Here is a 23766-nt window from a genome sequence, read left to right on the forward strand (position 1 = left end):
AAGCAGGGGTGAGACCAAACGTAATTAATCTGTCTTGCATCGAACTCTCCCAAGCTCAGATCTCTCTCCTTTCCAGAGGTTTATCTTATGCACCCACACATCACTTCGACATTTTTAACACCATGCTAGATGTGAACAAATTTGTCCGCAATCTAATGGTGAGGAAACATTTTTTGGAGGCAGGGGACTTGGATGGTGTGGAGGGTGGGCCGGGGGTGACCCCGGGGCCCTCTTTTATTTCCGCCCCGGAGATTGGGCAGATCCCTCCCTTCCAGGAGGCCTCTCTCATCCTCATGTTGGACCATTTGTCCAGCATGAGTGATGGCCCAGCCTCCGGGGCGGCCTTGGGCCCCGTGGTCACCTCCAATCCCCGTTTCTACCCTGTCCAGGCCAGAACTTCGGTTGTCGATACCTTCCAAGATCTAGTTGAAAAAGACCTCATGCGAATTAACAAAGTTAATAGGGCAGCTTCCGATTTGACACGACAGGAGCAGGAAGCACTGCAGTCCCTCCAGAATAATAAAGCGATAGTTATTCGCAATGCAGATAAAGGAGGGGCTGTGGTGGTCCTAGACTCATCTGCCTACAAACAGGAAGCACTACGGCAACTGGAAGATACGGTCACCTATGAGGTCTTACCCAGTGACCCCACGCAGCAGTTTAAAGCTGAACTTCAGCAATTACTTGATTTGGGGGTCTCGCTGGGTATTTTTAGCCAAAGGGAGCGGGAGTACCTTCTGGTGGAGGCACCCATTGTGCCTATTTTTCACCACTTACCTAAGATCCACAAAGCAGATGTTCCTCCCAGGGGCCGTCCCATTGTGGCTGGGATTGGCTCACTGGGAGAGCGTCTGGGTCAGTGGGTGGATGGGTGTCTCCAGCCTTTGGTGCGCCGCTTACCTGGCTTCTTACGTGATACGACCCATCTGCCATCTAGTCTAGAACCCCTACATTGGGACAAATCTTCTATTTGGGTTACAATGGACGTAGCTTCCTTATACTCCTCGATTCCCCACAAATTGGCCCTCAAAGCTTTAGACTTTCACATTAGGAAATATGGATCATTTACGTCCACTGCCTGTGACTTCCTCCTCCTAGCGGTAGATCATCTACTCAGCCGAAATTATTTTATGTTTGATGGGGTGTACTATCTCCAGAGATGCGGAGCTTCCATGGGAGCCAAGTTCTCCCCATCCCTGGCAAATTTATACATGGGATGGTGGGAGGAGCTCCGCATCTTTGGAGAGTGCAATCCCTTTTCTGAGTTCATTTTTTGGTACGCTAGATATATAGATGATCTGCTGCTGGTTTGGAGGGGGCCTGAGGAGGACGTGTCGAAATTTTTGTCGTATTGTAACGACAACGATCTGAATTTGTCCTTTACAATGTCCCACAATGCCACTGATATTGATTTTTTGGACCTACATCTGACTGGCTGTGCCACGACGGGGGAAATATTAACTAGAACCTTCAGGAAGGAATGTGCGGGCAATTCTTTGCTTTTAGCCACAAGTTGCCATCCAAGAGACACTTTAAGATCCATTCCATATGGAGAAATGATCAGAGCGGCTAGGAACTGCTCAGATCCTAATAGAATTAAACAAGAATTGGATCTGGTACAATCCAGACTTAAGGATCGAGGATATCAAGATGGCCTAATTTTGGAGACTAGGGATCGGGTTTTATGCAAAACTAGATCCGATCTACTGGCTTCTGGATCTGGTCGTAGGAACAGACAATCAGATAAGGGTGTAAACTTTGTTACTTCATATAGTTTAGAATACACCCAGATTGTTAAAACTATCAAAAAATACTTGCCTGTCCTTCACTCAGATCCAAAACTACAAGCTGTATTGGCGGAGGGTTGTGGTTTTTCCTCACGACACGCTCCTACTCTGGGCACCAGGCTCTCCCCTAGCTTATTCCAAAGTGCCGATAGACCCAGACCCACTTGGCTGAGGTATTTAGGCTCTTATAGATGTGGCTATAGCACATGTAGGTTCTGCAGTGTTCATGAACAAACAAGGGAGGTCGTCTCACTCTCCAGACATACCAGTTATGACATTAGACAGTATATTAATTGTCACACTCATAATGTTGTATATCTGGTCATTTGTGTGGAGTGTGGGATGCAGTGTGTGGGATGCACCACCCGTCCTCTCCGCCAGAGAATTTCTGAACACTACCATGGGGCCGGGAGATGTCTCAAGAACGCTGCATACATTACCCGTGCCTCGAGTGTTTCCAAACATTTTTTTCATGCCCATTTGGGGAATATGTCGAGCTTTAGGTTCCATGGGATAGAAAGGGTGTCAGGTTCTTTGAGGGGAGGCGACATCTATGGGAGACTTTTAAGGCGAGAAGCCTTCTGGATCTGGAAATTGGGGACACGTTCCCCCTTAGGGTTAAATTCCAGATTAGATCTAAATACATTTTATGATAAATAATGATAGGTATCATCTAAAAGATACAATATGTCAATAACTATTTATGCTGGGTAGCCATTATGTCAGGTTGCTATGATGTCCTGCTGTATGTACTTGTTTTTAAGTAAGGATCTCTTATACATGTATTATGGTGATATGTATCACCTTTTTAGTAAACATTGTGTTGTATGTATCTTTAAGACTAGAGTTCACACCCCTAGGGGTGTGACCTGATGCACTATATAACTTGTGAACACATTTCTGTATGCAAGCTATGATTAAGGAGCCATTTTATGCTCCGATACGCGTGAGCTTTTTATTGCTACACTGATGATGGATTAACAGATCAAATAAAGGATTTTCTATTTCACCCAACCAACTGGTGCAGCGGGATTTTTCTGGTTGCTCGTGGACTTTGGCATTTGATTTCCCTGCTCCCTTTTGGCTATACACGTGAGTGCAGCGGTCTCTCTCCCCCTTTTTTTCCCTAGGGGTGAGACCAAGTTCCCTAGCGCCAAAGTCTGAGATTGCAAAGTTCCATCATTGCCCCCCCCCCCATAAGTGTTCAGCCACACTCCCCTTAACCCCCCTGGCGGTATGAAAAATTCCGCCAGGGGGCAGCGCAGCAGTTTTTTTAATTTATTTATTTTTTAAAATCATGTAGCCTCCGGCAATAGGCGATCAGGAAATCCCGTTCAAAGAACGGGATTTCCTGGAGGGCTTCCCCCGTCGCCATGGCGACGGGGCGGGATGACGTACATCGGGACGTCATTGGGAGTCCCGAAGAACCCCTCGGCGCTGCCTGGCACTGATTGGCCAGGCAGCGCACGGGGTCTGGGGGGGGGGGGGCCGCGCGCCGCATCAGATAGCGGCGATCGGGCGGGGGCCGGCGGCGATCAGAGTGCTGGCGCAGCTAGCAAAGTGCTAGCTGCGTCCAGCAAAAAAAAAATTATGAAAATCGGCCCAGCAGGGCCTGAGCGGCACCCTTCGGCGGCTTACCCCGTGTCCAGCACGGGGTTACCGCTAAGGAGGTTAAACACCCTTCAATTTTAACCTCCACACTGCATGTGTGGCCAAGTGGTCTGAAAGCCAGCATTTGTACTTTGCTCTAGAAGATTGAAAGCTACTATCCCAGATTTTTTTTTTTAGCAGAACATCACTGAAATGGTTAACCATTTGGGTAATGGCCGCCTAACCCCCCTTAAGAACCAGGCAAATTTGTATGCGGGCGGGGGGCGCAATTGGGGGGTCAGGCAGTTGGATCCTCTCTGTTGTATGCTGGGCAGTGTGTCCCCATGGTGGCCAGGTGTCCCCCCTTCATGCAGAAGCCTTCACCCATCTTCCAGGCTCCAGCGATGAGCCGCAGTGGACCCCTCTGCTCCGGCCAGCATCTTCGGGTCACGGCTTGATGACGTCATCTAGCCGGGACCCGGCTTTGAGGTCAGAGAGAGCGGAGATGCCAGCCAGAGTGGAGGGGGGCGCCGATCGTCGCGGGAACGGCAGGGTGTTGAGTGGATGCTCTTCTTTCCCCCCTACCGCCGCAGCTGTTACTGGTGATCACTATGATCTGCCGGCAAATCGTAGTGATCATATCACGTGGTCAGGAGCCAATCACGATGGCTGCTGATCACTGAGGGGAGATGTCAGCTGTTATATGACAGCTTAATCTCCCCTCTCCGGTGTGCACAAACGCATCGGGAGTGGTAACGGCGGGCGCATCAGGCCAGAACAGCCACAAGTGCGGCGTAGGATCTAAGAGAGGCGGTCCGGAAATGGTTAAACAAAGCACTTTGTCCCACTTTTCAGCTTCAAATCCACATCCAAACTGTAGATAACAGTATCTTTGTTTACATTCTAATGTTGTTACAATGTGTGTAAACACAGTGTAACAATTGGAAAGAAGCTCTCTGTGCTTCAGACACACACACACAGTTCAGAAAAGATCATTAATAGATGTTAATATATAATAAAAAGCAGTTTGAATAAAATGCAATGACAGCTTTTAGGGCACAATAAACTATACTTTGGAAACTTGTAGTTTGTAAACAGACAATATTACTTGTGCACAAAAGCAAATATGAAAACTATGAGTAATAAAAAGTAGGAAAACACATTTGTATTGAATGTTATGTCGGAGTTTCAGACCACTTTAAAACTCCCTTCATCCCATTAACATGTATAACCAGCATAACCCCCCCCCCCCCCTTGCTTCCAAAGTAAGTGCCTCTAGCATGACAAACTCTCCTGCCTGGAGTCTGTAGCCTCTCATACTTCTGCCTCGGCCCTTAGGCAGGACTGTTTCCAGGCAAAGACACTGCAGGCCGCAGTCTTGAGTGTCATTAGATGATAGGGCGCATGCTCTGTCCAATCACATGCTGTCTTTGCGCATGCTCCTGTATGGATGAGTATAGCAGCATCAGCCAGGATCAACCTTGGCATGCTGGGTTACAATTGTATCTGAGCCGTACATGCCCCAAACACTCCTGGCTGTGGCAGCACAGCTGTTCGGGATCGTGATCAAAGTAGGCATGGGGAGAGGGCAGAGCATGCACCCTGGTCATGATTGGGCACAGTCACATATTTTAGCAGGGTAAAGGCTATGGGGCGAAGCTAAGGGACAAGGATATTATGAGGGTATTGAAGAAGCCTCAGCTATGGCCACCTCATATTTTAAATTTCAGTTCAGGTATCCTTTAGGCTTTAAAAACACACCAAAAATATGCCAAACATTACATTTAAGATACTGTAATCTTTGCTTTGTGCTGTATGTTAACATTATACCCTTGTGTACTTTGGTACTCGTAGTTTGTTTAGCAGAGACTTATTGACAATGAACTGATAATTGGTCCTGTGGGACCTACAGAACTTGTGTTCACAGAAACATACGTATATAAGACCCACAAGGCTGCCATTTGCACAGGAATTACATTGTCTGTCCTTCTCAGTCACAGATATATCATGTTTCTGCAGCTCTCCTCATTTACAAGTATGGCAGCAGTGAATAGTGATCTGTAGAGAAACATCTGGTATTTCCTGAAAAGATGTAATTGGGTCCTTGAAGACAGCTTTGGTTTTCTTCTCTGCAGAAGGTGTGGAGCAAGCTGGGCAATTTCCTATAATACACTTTAACAAAATATCCAGTACTGACACAACTGACACACTGCAAAATGTGTCATCCAACACTCAATACAGAACTACACAACCGCTCACTATATTGTTAAGACCTCCTGCGTAGAATAAAATCACCAAGAACGTGCAGAACATGTTCTAGAGGTCGAGATCAGGCTATCCGACTGCTAACATCACCAGCTCTATACAGTAAGTCATGAATGTGGCTAAGAGATATGTATGCCCTTATGTCCTCCATGTTGTATCTGCCCTGTTTCCTTGAATATAAGACCCACCTCGAAAATAAGCCCTAACATGATTTTCAGGATATTTGAAGGATGCACAAAATATAAGCCCTAGTTCATGAAGTCAGTTTGCAGTCCTGCTGATCTTTCTGGTCAGTAGGGTCTAAATCACACACTGGAAACAAGCATGCAGCTAGTCTTGACAGATCTGACAATAATGTCAGAAACACCTGATCTGTTGCATGTTTGTTCAGGGGCTATGACTTAAAGAGGAACTTCAGCCTAAACAATCATACTGTCATTAAGTTACATTAGTTATGTTAATTAAAATAGATAGGTAATATCATCTCTTACCCACCCTGTTTTAAAAGAACAGGCAAATGTTTCATTTCATGAGGGCAGCCATCTTTTTGGTTGAAAGGAGGGGACAGGGAGCATGAGACACAGTTCCAACTGTCCTGTGTGCTGATCACCACTCCCAGTTGCTAGGCAACGTGAATAACAACATAGGAAATCCCATCATGCTTTGCACAGCATCAGGGAAAAAAAGCCTGGACAGTTTTCTTTGATGGGGCGAAGCTTAACTTCTGTGCAGCTAAAAATAAGGCTTATGTAAGAAAAACAAAGTTCTGATGCTGTGAAACTGTTATAGAGACACCGAGCCTTTTCAGTGCTGATGAGTAGATTTTTAGTCTGGAGGTTCACTTTAATGTATTAGAGGCAGATGATCAGCAGGACAGCCAGGAAATATGCATTATTTAAAAGGAAATACACAAGTCCGCTTCAATATCCCTCTCACTTTGAGTTCCCTTTAATTAGTGTCCAGAATAGAATGTACCAGGATAGGTAGACCTTTTACCAAGGACAGCAGACACCCCCAAAAAGATTAACACTTAAAAGCCCCCAACAAGACTTAAAGCTAGAAGGGTTGGCACATGGTGGGTTCTCTGTAAATGTAGATTGTTGTACATGGATAAAGGAAATAGAGTATTATAAGTCCATGATGGAATACAGTAAAAGGTTTGGAGAGTTAGAATAATCCAGAGAATGGGATGACATGAATATATATGAATAAATGTTGCTTTTTTGGTTCAAGAATAAATGTACATTGTTATTCAAGGAAAAAGTAGACATTGGCCTCAATTCACTAAGCTTCTCTCCTGTCTTTAATAACGTTTCTAGAGTTATCACCATGGTGATGAGGCATGTAGTATTCAGGAAACATTTTACCTCAGGCAAACCTAAAATGAACTCTTCTGTCTTTAAGTTAACTCTTCAATCCTTAAAAAAACTCCAGAATTCTAAAGTTAAAGACAGGCTGTTCATTAACTGCGTGTGAAAATAACTACAGAGGAGGTAACTTAACTACAGAGGAGGTAACTTCCACAGAGGAGGTAATTTAAAGGGATACTGTAGGGGTCAAGGGAAAATGAATTGGGCTTCTAACGGTCCCCCACAGACATCCTGTGCCCGCACAGCCATTTACCGATGCTCCGGCCCCACCTCCGGTCCACTTGTGGAATTTCAGACTTTAAAGTCTGAAAACCACTGCGCCTGCGTTGCCATGTCCTCAATCCCGCTGATGTCACCAGGAGCGTACTTTGCAGACACAGACCATACTGGGCCACAGGGCCGGTTTAAGGGGCCCAGGGGCCGAGGGGAAACTTAATCTGTGGGGCCCACCTTCCCCCCACAGTGTCCTCATGACCACTAATAATAATAATTTGCCTCACCAGCATTGCACTTTTATTTAACTTTCCTGTATGACAAGAAGACACCCAACACTAGGGGAAGAGGGAAACAAGGGTGAATGAGGGAGAGCTGCTGCACACCAAGAGGGCTTCTGAGCATTTTTCAAATCGACAGTGCTTTGAAAAGCGCCTGGCTGATGTTACCCTATGACGGTGTTCTCACAGCAGGCAGCAGCATTATGATTTTTTCAAAATTACAAACACACAGCGTATAGCATGTTTTTGAGCGATTCATTCAAAAATCGCTCTGAAAAAAAAATCGCTGCACAAAATCGCACTCACAAATTTCTAGCGATTGCTATTGTGATTTTGGCATGCACTAGCCCAGAGAGAGAAGGAGTGGAGAGAAATTGAGAATAGCCTGAGATGGAGCAGAGAGCTTATCTGTATTGCAGTCCCACATCACACAGAGGTTATTTGCCTGTAATATGACTCCTGTCCCTGCCAGTCTCTCACACAAGTCAGAAAGCAGCCCTCCTGGAGTCTAGGGACTGTCAAAAACTTTTCAACTTGTTTAACACCTTATCCACAAATGCAGTCATTATAACAATGGGGAGAGACCAGACAGATATTTTCCCACAGACCCTCCAGGCAAGCTCTGCACCATGCTGTGTATATTTACCAGCTTATCTGCCCTGGAATTGCACTTTTATCTGCTAGCCTAGTGTTTCACATTGCCTTACAACAACAAACCTAAATACACCAGGCACTGGACCGGCCCTAAATCACTGAAAAAAACGCGGCCTGGGGGGAGATTGCCCCCCTTCCCCCAGCACTAGAGAAAGGGGGAAAACAAGGGTAAATGTGGGAGAGATGAGGAGTGGAGAGCATGAGATAGGGCTGGTGCAGACCAAAGCGGTTCTGGATCGTTTTTTAAAACGCTTTCAGGGGGGAAACCGCTTGGCTAATGAAAGTGAATGGGATGGTGCACACCAGAGCAGCTAGTTTTTTCCACAAATACAAACTCAGGGGCTGCAGCATTTTTGAGATTTCTGAGGCATTTCTGCCTCAATATAAAGTATAGGAAAGTGGAAAACGCTCTGAAAAACGCTAGATCAGAGCGGTTTTCCAGGCGTTTTTGTTACAGAAGCTGTTCAGTAACAGCTTTACTGGAACAATATATGAAATCTGCTACACAAAAACACTCCAAAAAACTCCAAATCTGAAATCTGCTTCAAAAACCTCTAGCATTTTGCAGATCTGCTACAGGTTTTTGGTGTGCATTGTCTGGGCCATAGAGCAGAGAGCATATCTGTATTGCAATCCCACATCACACAGAGGCTTGTTGCCTGTAATGTGTCTCCTATCCCTGCCAGTCTCTCACTCAAGTCAGAAAGCAGCCCTCCTGGAGTCTAGGGACTGTCAAAAACTTTGAAATACCTTATGTAGCTGTCCACATCAGTCTTTACAATAGTGAGAGAGCTGAGTTTTTCCCACAGACCCTGCAGGAGGCAAGCCTCTGTACAGTCACCAGCTTGCCAACTGCTTCAGCGATTTCAGGGATTTTTTTTAAAAGGTACAGGAGGTATTCCAGACATCCAGCTAGCCATTCACCTTTTCTTCCACACAGTCACAGCATGTCTCTATCCCTCAGCCCCCTCTCCCAGGAGATCAGGAGACATCTGCAGGCTGATGCTGGCTGAAAGATAAGATGCAATGCACAGTGAGTTAGACGCACCATGATGTGTCCTGTTCCTGGCTGCTTCCAGCCTTGTCAGCAGCACACACAGACACAGCATGTCTCCCTCCCTCAACCCCCCTCTCCCAGTGCAGTGAGTAACACAGACTCACTGAGATGTGTTCATGCTCTGGGCTGCTTCTGCTTCACAGTCTGCCCCCCTGCTTGTACACTATCACTATACCTCACAGATCTGCAGCCACTGAATGCCTGGGGGTGGGCAGCGGAACTTCCTGAAGTGTGCTGGTAGGCGGGGCAGCCTGCATACACTTGGCTTGAACTTTCAAGCCTCTTTAGTAAAGCCAAATAAACAGCAGTGGGGAAAACAACTCTGTCAGCAGGGGGCCTTTGAAGTGGTGGGGGCCCTAGGGCAAATGCCTAGTCTGCCTGAATTGTAGCGCCGGCCTTGCTGGGCCAGCGCAGTACGCTCCTGGTGACATCAGCGGGATCGAGGACACGGCAACGCAGACGCAGTGGTTTTCAGACTTTAAAGTCAGAAATTCCAGAAGTGAACCGGAGGCGGGGCCGGAGCATTGGGGAGTGGCTGCGCAGGCACAGGATGTCTGCGGGGGACCATTAGAAGCCCCGGGTAAGTTCAACTCATTTTCCCCCCGACGTCCCTACAGTATCCCTTTAAGGAATGAAGAGATAAGATAACTATCTCACTGTGTGATGGCAGTTTTCTCTTGCCTTACTATCTCCAGCATGATCTTAGTGAATTGATATAAATTAATATACGACCATCTTATTTTTGGGGAAACACAATTATAAGCTGTGGCACAATTCACAAGTTGGGTAATTTATCAACCTCCGAGTCAGGACCAAAAACTGATTTAAAGCGGAATATAACCCTGCATTTCAACTTTGCTCTAAAATATTATTTACAGCATATTATATGCAAAAGGCATTTTTTTTTTACTAGACCAGCATTGGAAGGGTTAAACACAGAGGTTTAAAGTTCCGTGGAGAGATATGCAGAAGTTCAGATAGATACATTCTATTTAGTTGAATGTATCTATTGATAAATGTTACACGCTCTTTGGCTGTCCTCCAAGCTCCTTCTCAGTGAGAGAGAGTGAGTCACATTCAACACTTAGATACATTTATGTAAACAAAATGTATCTATTTCAGCTTCGGATGCATCTGCAGAAATCTCCAGGAACTTTAAAGCTCTGTGTAACCCTTCCAATGCTGGTCTAGTAAAAAAAAATGCTGGTTGCATATAATATACTGTAAAAAAAATGGTTTAGAGCAAAGTTGAAATGCAGGGTTATATTCCGCTTTAAGGTAGCATCCTGGTTTAATATTTTTAGTGGTACCACTATCATCAGAAAGCAAAAAGCTGAGAAGCAGGACTAGAGACAATCTGATATCTTCTAGTCTCATGACGACAGTGACTACTCAGTCACAGTGGCCACATGCTAATGTTGACTTTGGAAACTACTTGCTTGGCTTTGTCCCTCCAACAGCTATGAGTTTTTGGGAGGAGAAAAGTGTCCTTTCACAGGGGAAATCCTCTATTTTTCCAAGTTTAAACTTTTTCTATATTAAATATTTACATGGGCTGTGCAGACTAAGAACCCAAAGCACAATAATCCTATGTCAAAGGCCATTTTCACATGCTGAAATACTCAGAAATGTACATATGAAAACCATTTACTTTTTGTGAAATAAACATTTTCTTGAAAATTAAAAAAAAGTAAATGAAAAGGGAGAAAGAAAATGCACTTTTTTTGTATTAAATTCATATTTTAGAGAAATATTTTCCGTGGAAGAGAGTGTATTTTTAGGACGAAATAGGTTCTGAAAATGTCACCAGCTTATTCCTATGCAGCACATTCTCGAAGCCTGAATGATGGTCTGGTCCTAAAGGAAAGTTAAAGCTTGAAGGATGGAATAATCCTAAAGGAAGGTTAAAGGACAGCCGAGGTGAAAATAAACTAATGAAATAGACAATTCTATCTATCCTCCTTCTCCTATAAATGACTTTTAAGATATTCCAAAGTTTTATTTTATATTTAAATCTACTTTTTTAAGTTTTTACTGTTTTATTGTTGCTGAATGTAATAAGTAGTTTTAATATTTTAATCGAGTAATCTAAATATGTGATGATTTGAATTCTCTGAATAGCTTGGGCCCAGCTATGATGAGAAGAATAATTATCTATATTGGATGTGACGCGATTGAGATATCAAAGCTATAGTTAAATTATATATGTGATATTGATAAGACTGATCGAAAAGAAATCTTCTATTATCTAGGTTAGGAGTACTAGGCTTTAGTGGGAATTAACATAAGATTTTGTTCACGATGTCTGTAAAGTGAACTTCCCCCTCACTTGGAATGTTTAGGACAACCTTCCCCCATAAAGGTAATTAGAGCATGTGGTTCTCATCATTGGGGGCAGGGAATTCCTCAAGCCATAGTTTTACAATGAAGCTGTTAGAATTCTGGATTTAACTAGTTTGACCATGCGTTTTGGAATGAAGGAACAGTTAACTGAAATAGCTAGATTCAGTAGTCGACCAATAGAGACTACAGCATTGTTTAATGGGACCAATCACAGATAGCATCGTGTTATATTGTGGGTCCATCCCATTTAAGTTATACAGTGTACTGAGGCGGGAAAAGGTTCATTCCTTTCTTTCCTTTCTTCCTGCTTCCAGCACAGACTCATACACACACCCACATTCATATTCACATACATGCAGACATATAGGCTAGTACAATAAGTTTTTATTAATATACTTGCAGATTACTCAGCAATCAATTTGTTCATCTTTTGTAATCATTTATAATGTAACTAAGATTTGTACCTTTATTGATTTATTTTTGAATATTCATGGAAGATCAATAATGTTAAATAAACAACCACATCCTTTTAAAAGATTTACTCTGGTCTCTGAAAGACTTTGTGTTCAAGTTACTAATCCCACATTTTAACATTTGGTGAGCCAGCCACTCGCAAAATAAGATTTATAAAGAACACAGCTAAATCGCAACTTCGTTTCAAAATCGGGGAACGAGCAAGAAAAGGAAGCGGAGCTGTCTTCTTGTGAAACTCTATTGCGTTGAATCTGAAGCAAGGGATGAGACCAGACCAGAGAGGAGATGATGGTCCTCCATAAGATGTGGGTGATACCAGAAGTCTGTCTGCATAAGGTGACTATGCTTTATTTCCTGTTGAATTAGCTAAAAGTTTTAAAAGTCAGATGAGTGCCCAAAGTTGTTAAAGAAATCAAGATTATTTGTTAGTTAATAAGGGAAATAGTTTTTAAAAAGTTCGCTAAAATGAATAGCAGGCAAAAGGAATGTTCTTCTTATTCCTATGTAAAATGCCTTATTGGTAGCAGACAGGATGCAGACTTCATTAATGGTGTTGTTTATTTAAAGATGCAGATATTTTTGTTCACAAAGCTGCAAGCTAAACTTGGGAAAAAATGGTTTAAATTGAAGCTTAAGATAGTGTAATTGGATCATAGGAGTAGATTTAGCATATTAGCTTCTATAAGTAAAGTAAGGGTTTTGTATTTATGCTAATTGGCTACTTGTGTAAAAGAAAATGTGTAAACCATGAATAAGTGACAGTTTATATAAAAAGGAAATATATCTGTAATAATGGTTTATTAGAAGCGCAGTAATCCTGAAAGCCAGGAAAAAAATAAAACGTTTCTGGTTACCATAATGACATGCATCAGCAGCAGCAGTAGCAACAGGTATCATATGACAGCTATTCTAATTGGAGTGTAAAATCATTGCAGATGTCACATAAAAGTATTTGTATTGCAAGCTATATATGTTATGAAAAGTTCATTCAAGTTTCAGAGTTGTTGTCCTATTTTCCATTTGAGTTTTGATAAAAAGTATAAAATATAGTCATTGATATAATAATTGATATTAAAAAAAAATTTAATTAATTAAAATGAGCTTGTTATAATGTTGCATAGGAGAATGAATCACCATAGTTTAATGATAGACATATCTGTTCCTGTATTAGTGGATTGATGAGGATATTGTGATAAGGGTCAGCATTCATAAGTAAGATGTGATTGCTTGTGTCCACAGATGACAGATATATATTGTAACATTCGATTTACACAAAAGTTGATAAAATAAGTTTTTTTAAGTTATAGGTTTAGTCAGGAGGATATTCTTAGTGAGTTTATGGTGAAATGAAGAGATTTGGTTTAATTTTGATTAAATAAAGCTGAATTGTTGCAAATAACGATTGTATCAATTACATAAGAATTTGATCTGTAAGGTATAAAATAAATTTGGTAGCTCATGACTATAGTTATTACATTTAGATGATTTTGACATTTTATAAGGTAAAAATATATTTTAAAAGTCAATATGTGTGTTCAGTCTAATGTGAGTGATTATTGGAAATATGATCAGATTATGATATGTATTGAATGCTCAGTCCCATAAGTGATTTGTCATGAATAAGTATATCCTTATACTTATATATGCATTATTTTTGTAAAGATCTGTTTTTCTTTACCGGAAGAGAAATGGAAATTTATAAAAATATAATTGATGAATGGTGACAAATGTTTTCATATCTTTTCCGGTCAGAGGTGTGAAATCAGTTGTACCAGTTCAAATTGTTGGTATACAAGGGACTTGGTGTTGGTATATCAAATATCTGAAATAAAATTGTATACTTTGGTCATTGCTGTAGATTATTAATACAGTAATGTATGCACTGATATTTTAGACTGTACACAATATATTCAAATTCAAGGAAATTTAAAAATTAAACGTTTAAAGGACAACAGGTTAAAGCAGAACTCTGATAAAAGTTATTGGTTGTTTATTTTATATGTGTTTATGTGATAATGTTTTTATTCCCCTTTTATGATTTGGTGTACACATGTATTCTATCTCCTTAATTATTAAATTTTGTTTCCTGAGAAGTATGTGAAGAGAATCAGAGATGGTGGTGATTTCCTTCCTTTCTGTAAATTGATGAAAATTGAGGTACAATATTGATTGGGATATTGGATTTAAAAAGTAATTCGAGTATCAGTTATTTATAGGAAAGTGGATTTCATGTTTCCTTGAGTTTATTTTGGATACTAGCAATTGGTTACATCAGTTGCAATATATTTTAGTAAGATGAGGTCATTTTAAATAAAAATTAAAGAAAAATTTTCAAGTTAAGTTTTAGTGACATAGAAATGTTTTAGCAGAAACTGTTTAGGAGATGCGTTCATCTGTTTGTATGAGAAACAGTGGCATCTATGTTAAGCAAGAGTAGGGTTTATTAAGAACAGCTGGAGTCATGTAATCTGAAGCCATTTGCTGTCACTCAAACTGCATGAATAAAGATACGTCAGAAGTTGGTATAAATAATGTATGGATCATTTTTGAGATATCATTGTGAAAGAAATGTAAGGGTATCATTTAGTTACTTGCAACTTGCACACACACACAGCAGGTATACTAATAATGACATATACACATGAGATTAGCATGTTATGTAAACGCACACACACATATTAACATGCTATTACACATTTACATAAGAGAATATAACTTTGTTGTCCTCACAATAAGTTGTGTAGGGGATTTTTAAGATGACATTGTGTTTTTTTTTGATTGAGCTTTATTTTAGGTTTGTCTAAGGTTAAACTCATGTTTATTAGATAAACGAGATTTATTAAAGTTCATGGTTTGTGTCCTCATCAAAGGATTGCAATTTAGACAATGTCATATGAGTTTGTTTGTTCAAAGGGGGAACAAAAAGTTTAAAGTTATTTTCTCGAAATAAGATCATTGATACCATATTTTTTAATTGTAGACGTATTTCTAAAGATTGATTGACGGAAAAAGGTCACATGCAGAGATGGCGAAGATTACCAGGCTTTCACATGCTAATGAGCCTATTGAGACGAGATTCCATGCTTCCATTGATAAAGGGATGAAAGGAAGTTTACAGCCTAAAGACATTGAAGTTTTTTTTTCCCCTCCTTCCTTTTTCATGAACTGAACTGGAAATCTAATCTCTTTACACACATATAATTCATTTGACACATGTGAAAAAGACAATTTCATTTTTTTTGTTTTGATGTCTTAATGTTCAGTTTATGTTGTGTTTGTTTGTTGGGTTATATGTGATGTTTTCATAAAGTAATGAAAAGTTTAGGAAAAATATTGATTAGAACAGAAAAGGTTTTTAAGGAAAGTTTTTTTTATCCAATAGCTTATAGATCCTTTCATTTTTTAAAAAAAAAATAAGGTAAATTTTTGATTAATGTTTGGAAATTGATATTTTTGATAGAAAGGGGTTTCCATAATATATCTGGTATGCAAAGTTATTTTGAGAGTTTGATCAAAATATTAGAAAAGGAATTTTAGATGGTACAAAAATCATTGATTATAATTAATGGGTTGTATTAAGAAACTTTGAAATCTGATTTAAAGAGACTCTGTAACATTAAAAAGATCCCCTGGGGGGTACTCACCTCGGGTGGGGGAAGCCTCCGGATCCTAATGAGGCTTCCCACGCCGTCCTCTGTCCCACGGGGGTCTCTCCGCAGCCCTCCGAACAGCCGGCGACTGTGCCGACTGTTAGTTTAATATTTACCTTTGCTGGCTCCAGCGGGGGGCGCTGTGGAGGCTTTCCGTTCCGAACTACACGGAAATACCCGATCTCAGTCGGGTCCGCTCTACTGCGCAGGCGCCGGAAACTTGCGCCTGCGCAGTAGAGCAGACCCGACGGCGATCGGGTATTTCCGTGTAGTTCGGAGCCGACAGCCGTCAGAGCGCCTGCGCTGGAGCCAGGAAGGTAAATAATGACGTCACCGCTGCCCGGACTCCACGGAGGGCTGCAGCGAGACCCCTGACGGATGGAGGACGGCGTGGGAAGCCTCATTAGGATCCGGAGGCTTCCCCCACCCGAGGTGAGTACCCCCCAGGGGATCTTTTTATGTTACAGATCCTCTTTAAAGATAATAAGGTTTTGTCAGAAAGCATAAGGCTAATTAGATAGCATAATAATATGTAAATCAGATGATGTTAAGGTATTATTATATACAGTGCATCAGTATCATGTCCTTAAATGATACATTTTTTGATTTAATATTTTTAATTTTTATTAATAATGGAAACCATATTTGATTAGGATATGTTTGAAAATTCAAACTGCATATATTTTATAGATATTTCCAAACAGTAATACAAACTTTTTAAGGAGGTATGACATAATTGAAGAATACAGGTATACATTAATTCATATTGATTTGGGATGGATAAGTGATATGAATTCCACCAAGATGAATGAAGAATATTTTAATGATATTAGTAGTTGTAAGGCAATACATTTGATTATTATGTAACATTATTAGGTAATCCAGTTAATTATATACATTATTATGATTGTTTTTTTTAAAAAAAGGGTTTTATGATCGTTTTAAAATGGAAGAAAAAGTAATGAAATTCAAAGTTTAGATTTGTCATCATGCTTGCATGTTTAGTTTAAGGGTATTAGTTTAATTTTAAGAAGAATCCACCATTTTTGTCAAAGGTAAAGTTTCCTATACTACAAGATGTGAAAGGGTTAAAACACATTGTTTCAATTACACATGAAAGAAAAAGTTACTGTTTAAGTTAAGTCCAGCAAGGCAGAGGTTGAGAGTTTTTTTTCCCTTCTCAGAGTTCATTCACAAGGGATGTATGAAGAGCATATAAATGCAATTACTTTAAATAAAAGTTATTAATTTGTCTAAAAATTTAGAGGTAGCAAAATTTGAAGGTAATTATTAATGAAAGATGACAGAATATGACTGTTATATTTTAACAAAAATTTTGATAATGATTAAAAATATATTAAATGTATTTATAGAAGTGAAAGTAATTTTAATATGTGATTTGACTTCTATAAAGGGGGAAATGTAATAAGTAGTTTTAATATTTTAATCGAGTAATCTAAATATGTGATGATTTGAATTCTCTGAATAGCTTGGGCCCAGCTATGATGAGAAGAATAATTATCTATATTGGATGTGACGCGATTGAGATATCAAAGCTATAGTTAAATTATATATGTGATATTGATAAGACTGATCGAAAATTAACCTATTATCTAGGTTAGGAGTACTAGGCTTTAGTGGGAATTAACATAAGATTTTGTTCACGATGTCTGTAAAGTGAACTTCCCCCTCACTTGGAATGTTTAGGACAACCTTCCCCCATAAAGGTAATTAGAGCATGTGGTTCTCATCATTGGGGGCAGGGAATTCCTCAAGCCATAGTCTTACAATGAAGCTGTTAGAATTCTGGATTTAACTAGTTTGACCATGCGTTTTGGAATGAAGGAACAGTTAACTGAAATAGCTAGATTCAGTAGTCGACCAATAGAGACTACAGCATTGTTTAATGGGACCAATCACAGATAGCATCGTGTTATATTGTGGGTCCATCCCATTTAAGTTATACAGTGTACTGAGGCGGGAAAAGGTTCATTCCTTTCTTTCCTTTCTTCCTGCTTCCAGCACAGACTCATACACACACCCACATTCATATTCACATACATGCAGACATATAGGCTAGTACAATAAGTTTTTATTAATATACTTGCAGATTACTCAGCAATCAATTTGTTCATCTTTTGTAATCATTTATAATGTAACTAAGATTTGTACCTTTATTGATTTATTTTTGAATATTCATGGAAGATCAATAATGTTAAATAAACAACCACATCCTTTTAAAAGATTTACTCTGGTCTCTGAAAGACTTTGTGTTCAAGTTACAAATCCCTCATTTAACACTGAATGACACATTCATTGAAGTATGCCAGAGCTAAAATCTATGAACAATTGAACCTTTTTATCTTTTTCCTGCTCTCAGAAGCCATTTTCTGTTAGGAAAGTGTTTTGTAGTTGTAATTTCTTCTCAGTGCGGGTCTGACCCAGTCCTGACTCAGACGGAAACTGGCACTTACATAACTGATGTTTAAATCTTTCAGGCAGAGAAAGAAAAAAAACAAACATGGCATAGTTATTTGTGTGCTAGGCACAGTACATACCCATGTCTATCGCCTCATGTCATGCGTCACCTCGGGTATCCTTCAAGCATAAAAGGTGGTATGGTTCTAAACTGAGTTAAAAAAGATGGTATAGTCCTAGAGGAGGTTCAAAGTCTGAAAGATGGTATGGTCCTAAAAAATGGTCAAAAATGGTCTAAGTGTGAAAAGGCTTTTGTTTGAAGCAGTTAAAATAAACGTTTTTCCTCCTTCCAATCAGAATTGCTGTTTGATTAAATATAATTCTTTAAAAGGCCAGTTATTTTACCTCCAGCTTTGGCTTCTAGATAAAACTAGTACTCCCTGATTCTTTAACCACTTCAGGACCAGAGGTTTATACCCCCCCTCCCCCCCCCCCCCCCCCCCCCCAGTGACTAGGCCATTTTTCACAATTCAACACCTCACAACTTTACCAGTTTATTGCTCGGTCATGCAACTTAGCACCCAAATGGATTTTACCTTCTTTTCTTGTCACTAATACAGCTTTCTTTTAGTGGTATGTGATTGCTGCTGCTAGTTTTATTTATTTTATTTAAATTAATAAAAAAAGACTGAAATTAAAAAAGAAAATAATAAACATAGAGATAATGTCTTAATTTTTTGAGTTGGTAATGATAGGCTTTATTCATACATATCAGAATTCACTTGCATTGTGCGCAACGATTTTGCATTTATTGCACATCTTGTTTTTGCTCAATGACACATTCATTGAAGTATGCCAGAGCTAAAATCTATAAACTATTGAACCTTTTTATCTCTTTCCTGCTCTCAGAAGCCTTTTTCTGCTAGGAAAGTGTTTTATAGTTGGAATTTCTTATCAGTGAGGGTAACACTGTAGTCACCTCCTGTCTGAGTCAGGACTGAGTCAGCCACTTACATACCTGATATTAAACTCTTTCAGGCAGAGAAAGAAAAAAGGAACACAGCATAGTTATTTGTGTGCTAGGCACTGTACATACACACGTCTATCTCATCATGTCACATGTCACCTCGGGTATCCTTTAATAGGAAGCGAAGGTCTCGCCGGCGGGACCACGGGGAGTGCACTGATTGGCTCCAATGATGGAGCCTTTGTCCCGCCCTCCAAACTGCCTTCGAGAGTGAGAAGGGAGCAGGAGTGATTGGCGGTCTGGGGAAGCGCCCCCCGCCTGATTGGTAGATGACATTTTATTTATTTATTGTATTTATAAAGCGCCAACATATTACGCAGCGCTGACATCTGCTTACTTCCTTTTCATCGGAGCTGCGTGGCTGCAGCGAGTAAGGACACAGCATCTCAGGCATTGGAAAGTAGGACACGGGGACAAGGACGACGCTGCACACAGGCACCGGGTATGGTATATGGTAGGAAGTGATTGGCTGCAGCGTGATTATGGACACAGGAGTCCGGGCACAAGGACAACGAGAGGAGGCTGCACACAGTACAAAGTGCTTTATTATGAATCCCAGTTGTGTTGTACTAGTATATTAACACTAGCTGTGTGGCTGCAGTCCAAGTATGGACACAGGAGGAGTCCAGATGTGGGGGATATAGGAAGGGGGACCGAGGACAATGATGGACATGGGGACACTGAATACAGGGACACCAGAGGATACAGGGGAGAGAGGATGACACAGGGCAACTCCAGGAAACACAATGAAATACCAGAGGACACGGGGACTCAAGAACGCACAAGGGGGACATCATTATTTGGGGGGAGGGGGATCCATAAGAAGCCCCTACACTATAGAGTCACCAGGTTTAGTATATTTTTTTCCCTAGTTTTTGTCCTCTAAACCTAGGTGCGCCTTATAGTCCGGAGCGTCTTAAAGTCCGAAAAATACGGTATATGGGGAAGGGAGTAGGGCACATCTGGCTACTTGTACTTGGTAATATAAACATTGTGTGGTTTTAGTTAACAAGAAACGGGGGCAAGAGTTAGGGTGTGTGGCCTGTGTTAAGGGGTGGAGATTAGGACACACAAGCTTATGTGCCAATATGCTCCTGAGCTGTAAATCTGGCCCTGAATACATGGGTACATTTATACATTTACACACAGACATGTTGGGCCTGATTCACAAAGCGGTGCAAACTTTTTCGCGGACTTTTGCGAGCGCAAAGTGCCGCGATTTGCGCAATCGCGGACTTTTGCACGCGTAATTTGCCGCAATATGCGCGTGTAAAAGTCCGCGAAAAAGTTTGCACCGCTTTGTGAATCAGGCCCGTTGTATGTATATACATAGATGCACATATATGGTGATGGGCATGGGTGGCTCTACACTGGGGCATGCTGGGAATCACTGTTCCCCCTCTGAGTGCCCCCCCCCCCCCCCCCCCGCTCAGTAACAATTAACTGTTTCTAGGTCCCAGCAGGGTACAGTGAACAGTATAGGGTATGTAAAAAAACTCTCCATGTCAGCCTGAGTCTTTGTAGGCAATAAGTAAACCAATGGTCTTATCTTTTTGCCATAAATACCTCACGATCATTGCAAGATCCCTTGTAATTAATGTATCTGGTTGACACTTATATTTGCAAAAAAAAAAATCTCTACTTCCTTCAGATTGTATGTTTTAACATTGTCAGTTAACAGGAATAGAGTCTGAATAATCCTGATACAAAACTTGCTGTCTGTAAAATACAAGCTCTAGTCTCCAGCAATGCTTAGCTACTTAGATAAGGAATTACACACACAATGTTTCTCTCCATCCTGCCTTTTCCCCTCCCCTTGTTTGTAGGGTCCTCAGACACAGGCTGGAGGGCTGGAATGATTTGTCTGTGATCTGTCCACACAGGAGTAGCTTGCTGGCAAGTAAGGATTAAAGTCTGCCAGCAAACTAGCCAAGTACACCTGTAGGTAACCTTTCTTCCATAATAGCACCATCATTTGGACAATCTAGTCTGCTCAAAAGCCTCTGAGTTCTGTTTGTGATGTTTACAATTGGTTCCTACCACTGTTGAACTAGTTATTCATTTTATTACCTAAGTTAACCAAAAATATCTAAAGCTCCCCATACAAATATTGATCTTGATCACCCAAGTGGGCCCCACCAGCCAGCCATTGTGCCTCCTTTGTGTCCCCCAAAAATGTGAAGCTGGAGTCGGCACTGGTGATGGGGGACCCGAGTTGGGAAGTTGGACAGCTTGAGGAAAGAAGGTGTCCCTATATCTGGAAGTCGAAAAGAAAATGGGCCTGTAGCAGTGGTTCAATGGGAGTAGATCAAGGTGGTGGTTGCTGGCATGGAATGAGTCTTTCACTATCCTGATGCCTTGGGCAAGAGTCGGCACATACATCGGTTTCTTTTTGTGTTGATCCGAGCTGGGCTCAGAATCAGAAGCAAACATGACATTTAGCTTCAAAATGAAGTGTCTTTACGTATGATGCTTCATGCCATCTTCTTTCTTATCTTCTGTCTTCTTTTCTTGTTCACGTGAATTCCCTCTTTTCTTTCCTTTTCTTACTTATGTCTCCTACTGCTGTATTCCTTTATCTTCTGTGTTTACTGTTCTTTATTGCAGGGAGCTACACAAGTCCATCTACTATCTTCAAAGCCTTGTCGAAAGTTGATGACTTTCTTGGGTGCTGGGGATTCCTGGTTGATATCACTGCCCCCCCCCCCCCCCCCCAAAAAAAAACAAAAAACACTCACCCTAACTCTAAACCTTGCCTAAATCCAATTATAATAAACCAGAGTTAATTTATAAAATGCTGTATGTCGTATCTTTTTTTGGAATGAGAAGTTTTTGAATTCACTTCTACATAGTAGTGAAAAAAAATTCAGTACCAATACAAACTGTGTCATTGAAAGCAGACTTACTGTGTTAATATCGAATGAAACACTTCAGCGCAAGCTCACTTATGTCCACCACCGAGAACACCATAAAAACAGATGCGCTTACCAGATCCTTACAGACCTTAACTACAGGGTCTGTAATAAAGCTTTATGAGGTCAGCAGCAGGTGTCTTCACAGCCGGCCTCCTCTCCAGTTTGGACAGAATAACTCAAATCCTCATATGCAGTGTTTCACCAAAAATTAGAGGCATGCAAAAAAACAATGCACATCTAAGCGTATCTGTAGCAATTTTTAATGTAGCGCAGTAAAAAACAGCATAAAAAGTTTTAAAAGGGGTCACTCACATCAGGGTCCTTGTTACAGGGACCCACAGAGAAGACAGCACATAAATCATGGGACGTCGTCCAGCCACACGTCCGCCTCACTCGACCGGTTTCACTATTAAAGTTTCCTCAGGAGCTAAAAGACATGGTGGCTGGATATACCTCTATATAGTTTTTTACCTTAATTAGGCAGAGTTGTGCAGAGATAGCCGCGCATGGTGTTCTCGGTGGTGGACATAAGTGAGCTTGCGCTGAAGTGTTTCATTCGATATTGACTCAAACGCTGTACTGAAGTGTTGGACTTTGGCTGCGACACACACATATTGTTCCACAGATTCATGATTGTTTGGTTGCGCTGATAATGTGGTTTTGATTTTAGACTTACTGTGTTGTATGAGTAGTTAGTCTAAATTACATGTTTCTGAAAAAAAAACCCAAAAAAAAAACCTTACTTTGTCTTATTTATCTCTGTAGATGACGCTTCATGAGAATCAGACAACTAATGCTGAAATTGTGATCATCGGGTTTGAAGGCCTCAGTGATTACAGGATTCCTCTTTTCTTCCTCTTACTTTTCCTCTACACATTTTCTTCTTCTGAGAACCTCCTGATCATCTTTTTAGTTAGTAGAAGCCCTTCTCTGCATTCTCCTATGTACATTTTGATCAGCAATTTGCTCTTCTGTGAACTTCTCTACAGTACAGACCTGATTCCACTGATGCTCCACCACATCCTAGCAGAGCGAGCCGTCATCTACCATCTCGGCTGTACTGTTCAGTTGACCATAGCTGGATCTGTAACAATCGTTGACATTCTCCTGCTTATGCTGATGTCCTATGACAGATATCTGGCTGTTTGCCAACCACTGAGATATTCTGTTCTCATGCACAATAGGCTGTGTGCATGTTTAGTAACTGTTTTTTGGCTAATTACAATCCTGCTTAATATAGTCATCTTTTATTTTGTAATTCGCCTAAAATTTTGCTGCCCTGTTCTTATCGATCATTTTTACTGTGACTTCACTCCTTTGGTGTCTCTTGCGTGCTCTGACGTATCGCCTCTTGTTTCATATGCATTATGGGTCAGCGCTATGCTAACTATTGTTCCTTTTGGATTAATTGTCATATCATACACGGTTATCATAGTGGAGATCCTCAGGATACGTTCATCGACGGGACGTCAGAAAGCCTTCTCCACCTGCAGCTCCCATCTCCTGGTGGTGTCCTTAGGTTTTGGCTTCGCTATTGTCTTATACTTGTTGCCGAGAAGCAGCAACTATATGAATATCTATAAAGCCATGTCCTTCGTGTTCTTTGCAGTGAATCCAGTTATGAACCCCATCATTTATACTTTAAGGAATAAGGATATTAAGAAAGCGTTGAAGGCAGCATTGAGTGAAATTAAACACAATTGCGTTGTAAACAAACATTAA

At 40.9% G+C, this 23766-nt stretch overlaps 1 protein-coding gene across 1 annotated transcript; it reads left to right on the plus strand.

Annotated features, from left to right (window-relative positions):
* The first annotated feature begins 22809 nt into the window (after positions 1–22809).
* LOC137544267 (olfactory receptor 2A12-like) lies at positions 22810–23766 on the plus strand. Its single transcript, XM_068265328.1, has one exon. It carries the CDS (start codon positions 22810–22812, stop codon positions 23764–23766), a length of 957 nt encoding a protein of 318 aa, XP_068121429.1.

Source organism: Hyperolius riggenbachi, chromosome 1 (genome assembly GCF_040937935.1).
Source record: "Hyperolius riggenbachi isolate aHypRig1 chromosome 1, aHypRig1.pri, whole genome shotgun sequence".
NCBI lineage: Eukaryota > Metazoa > Chordata > Amphibia > Anura > Hyperoliidae > Hyperolius > Hyperolius riggenbachi.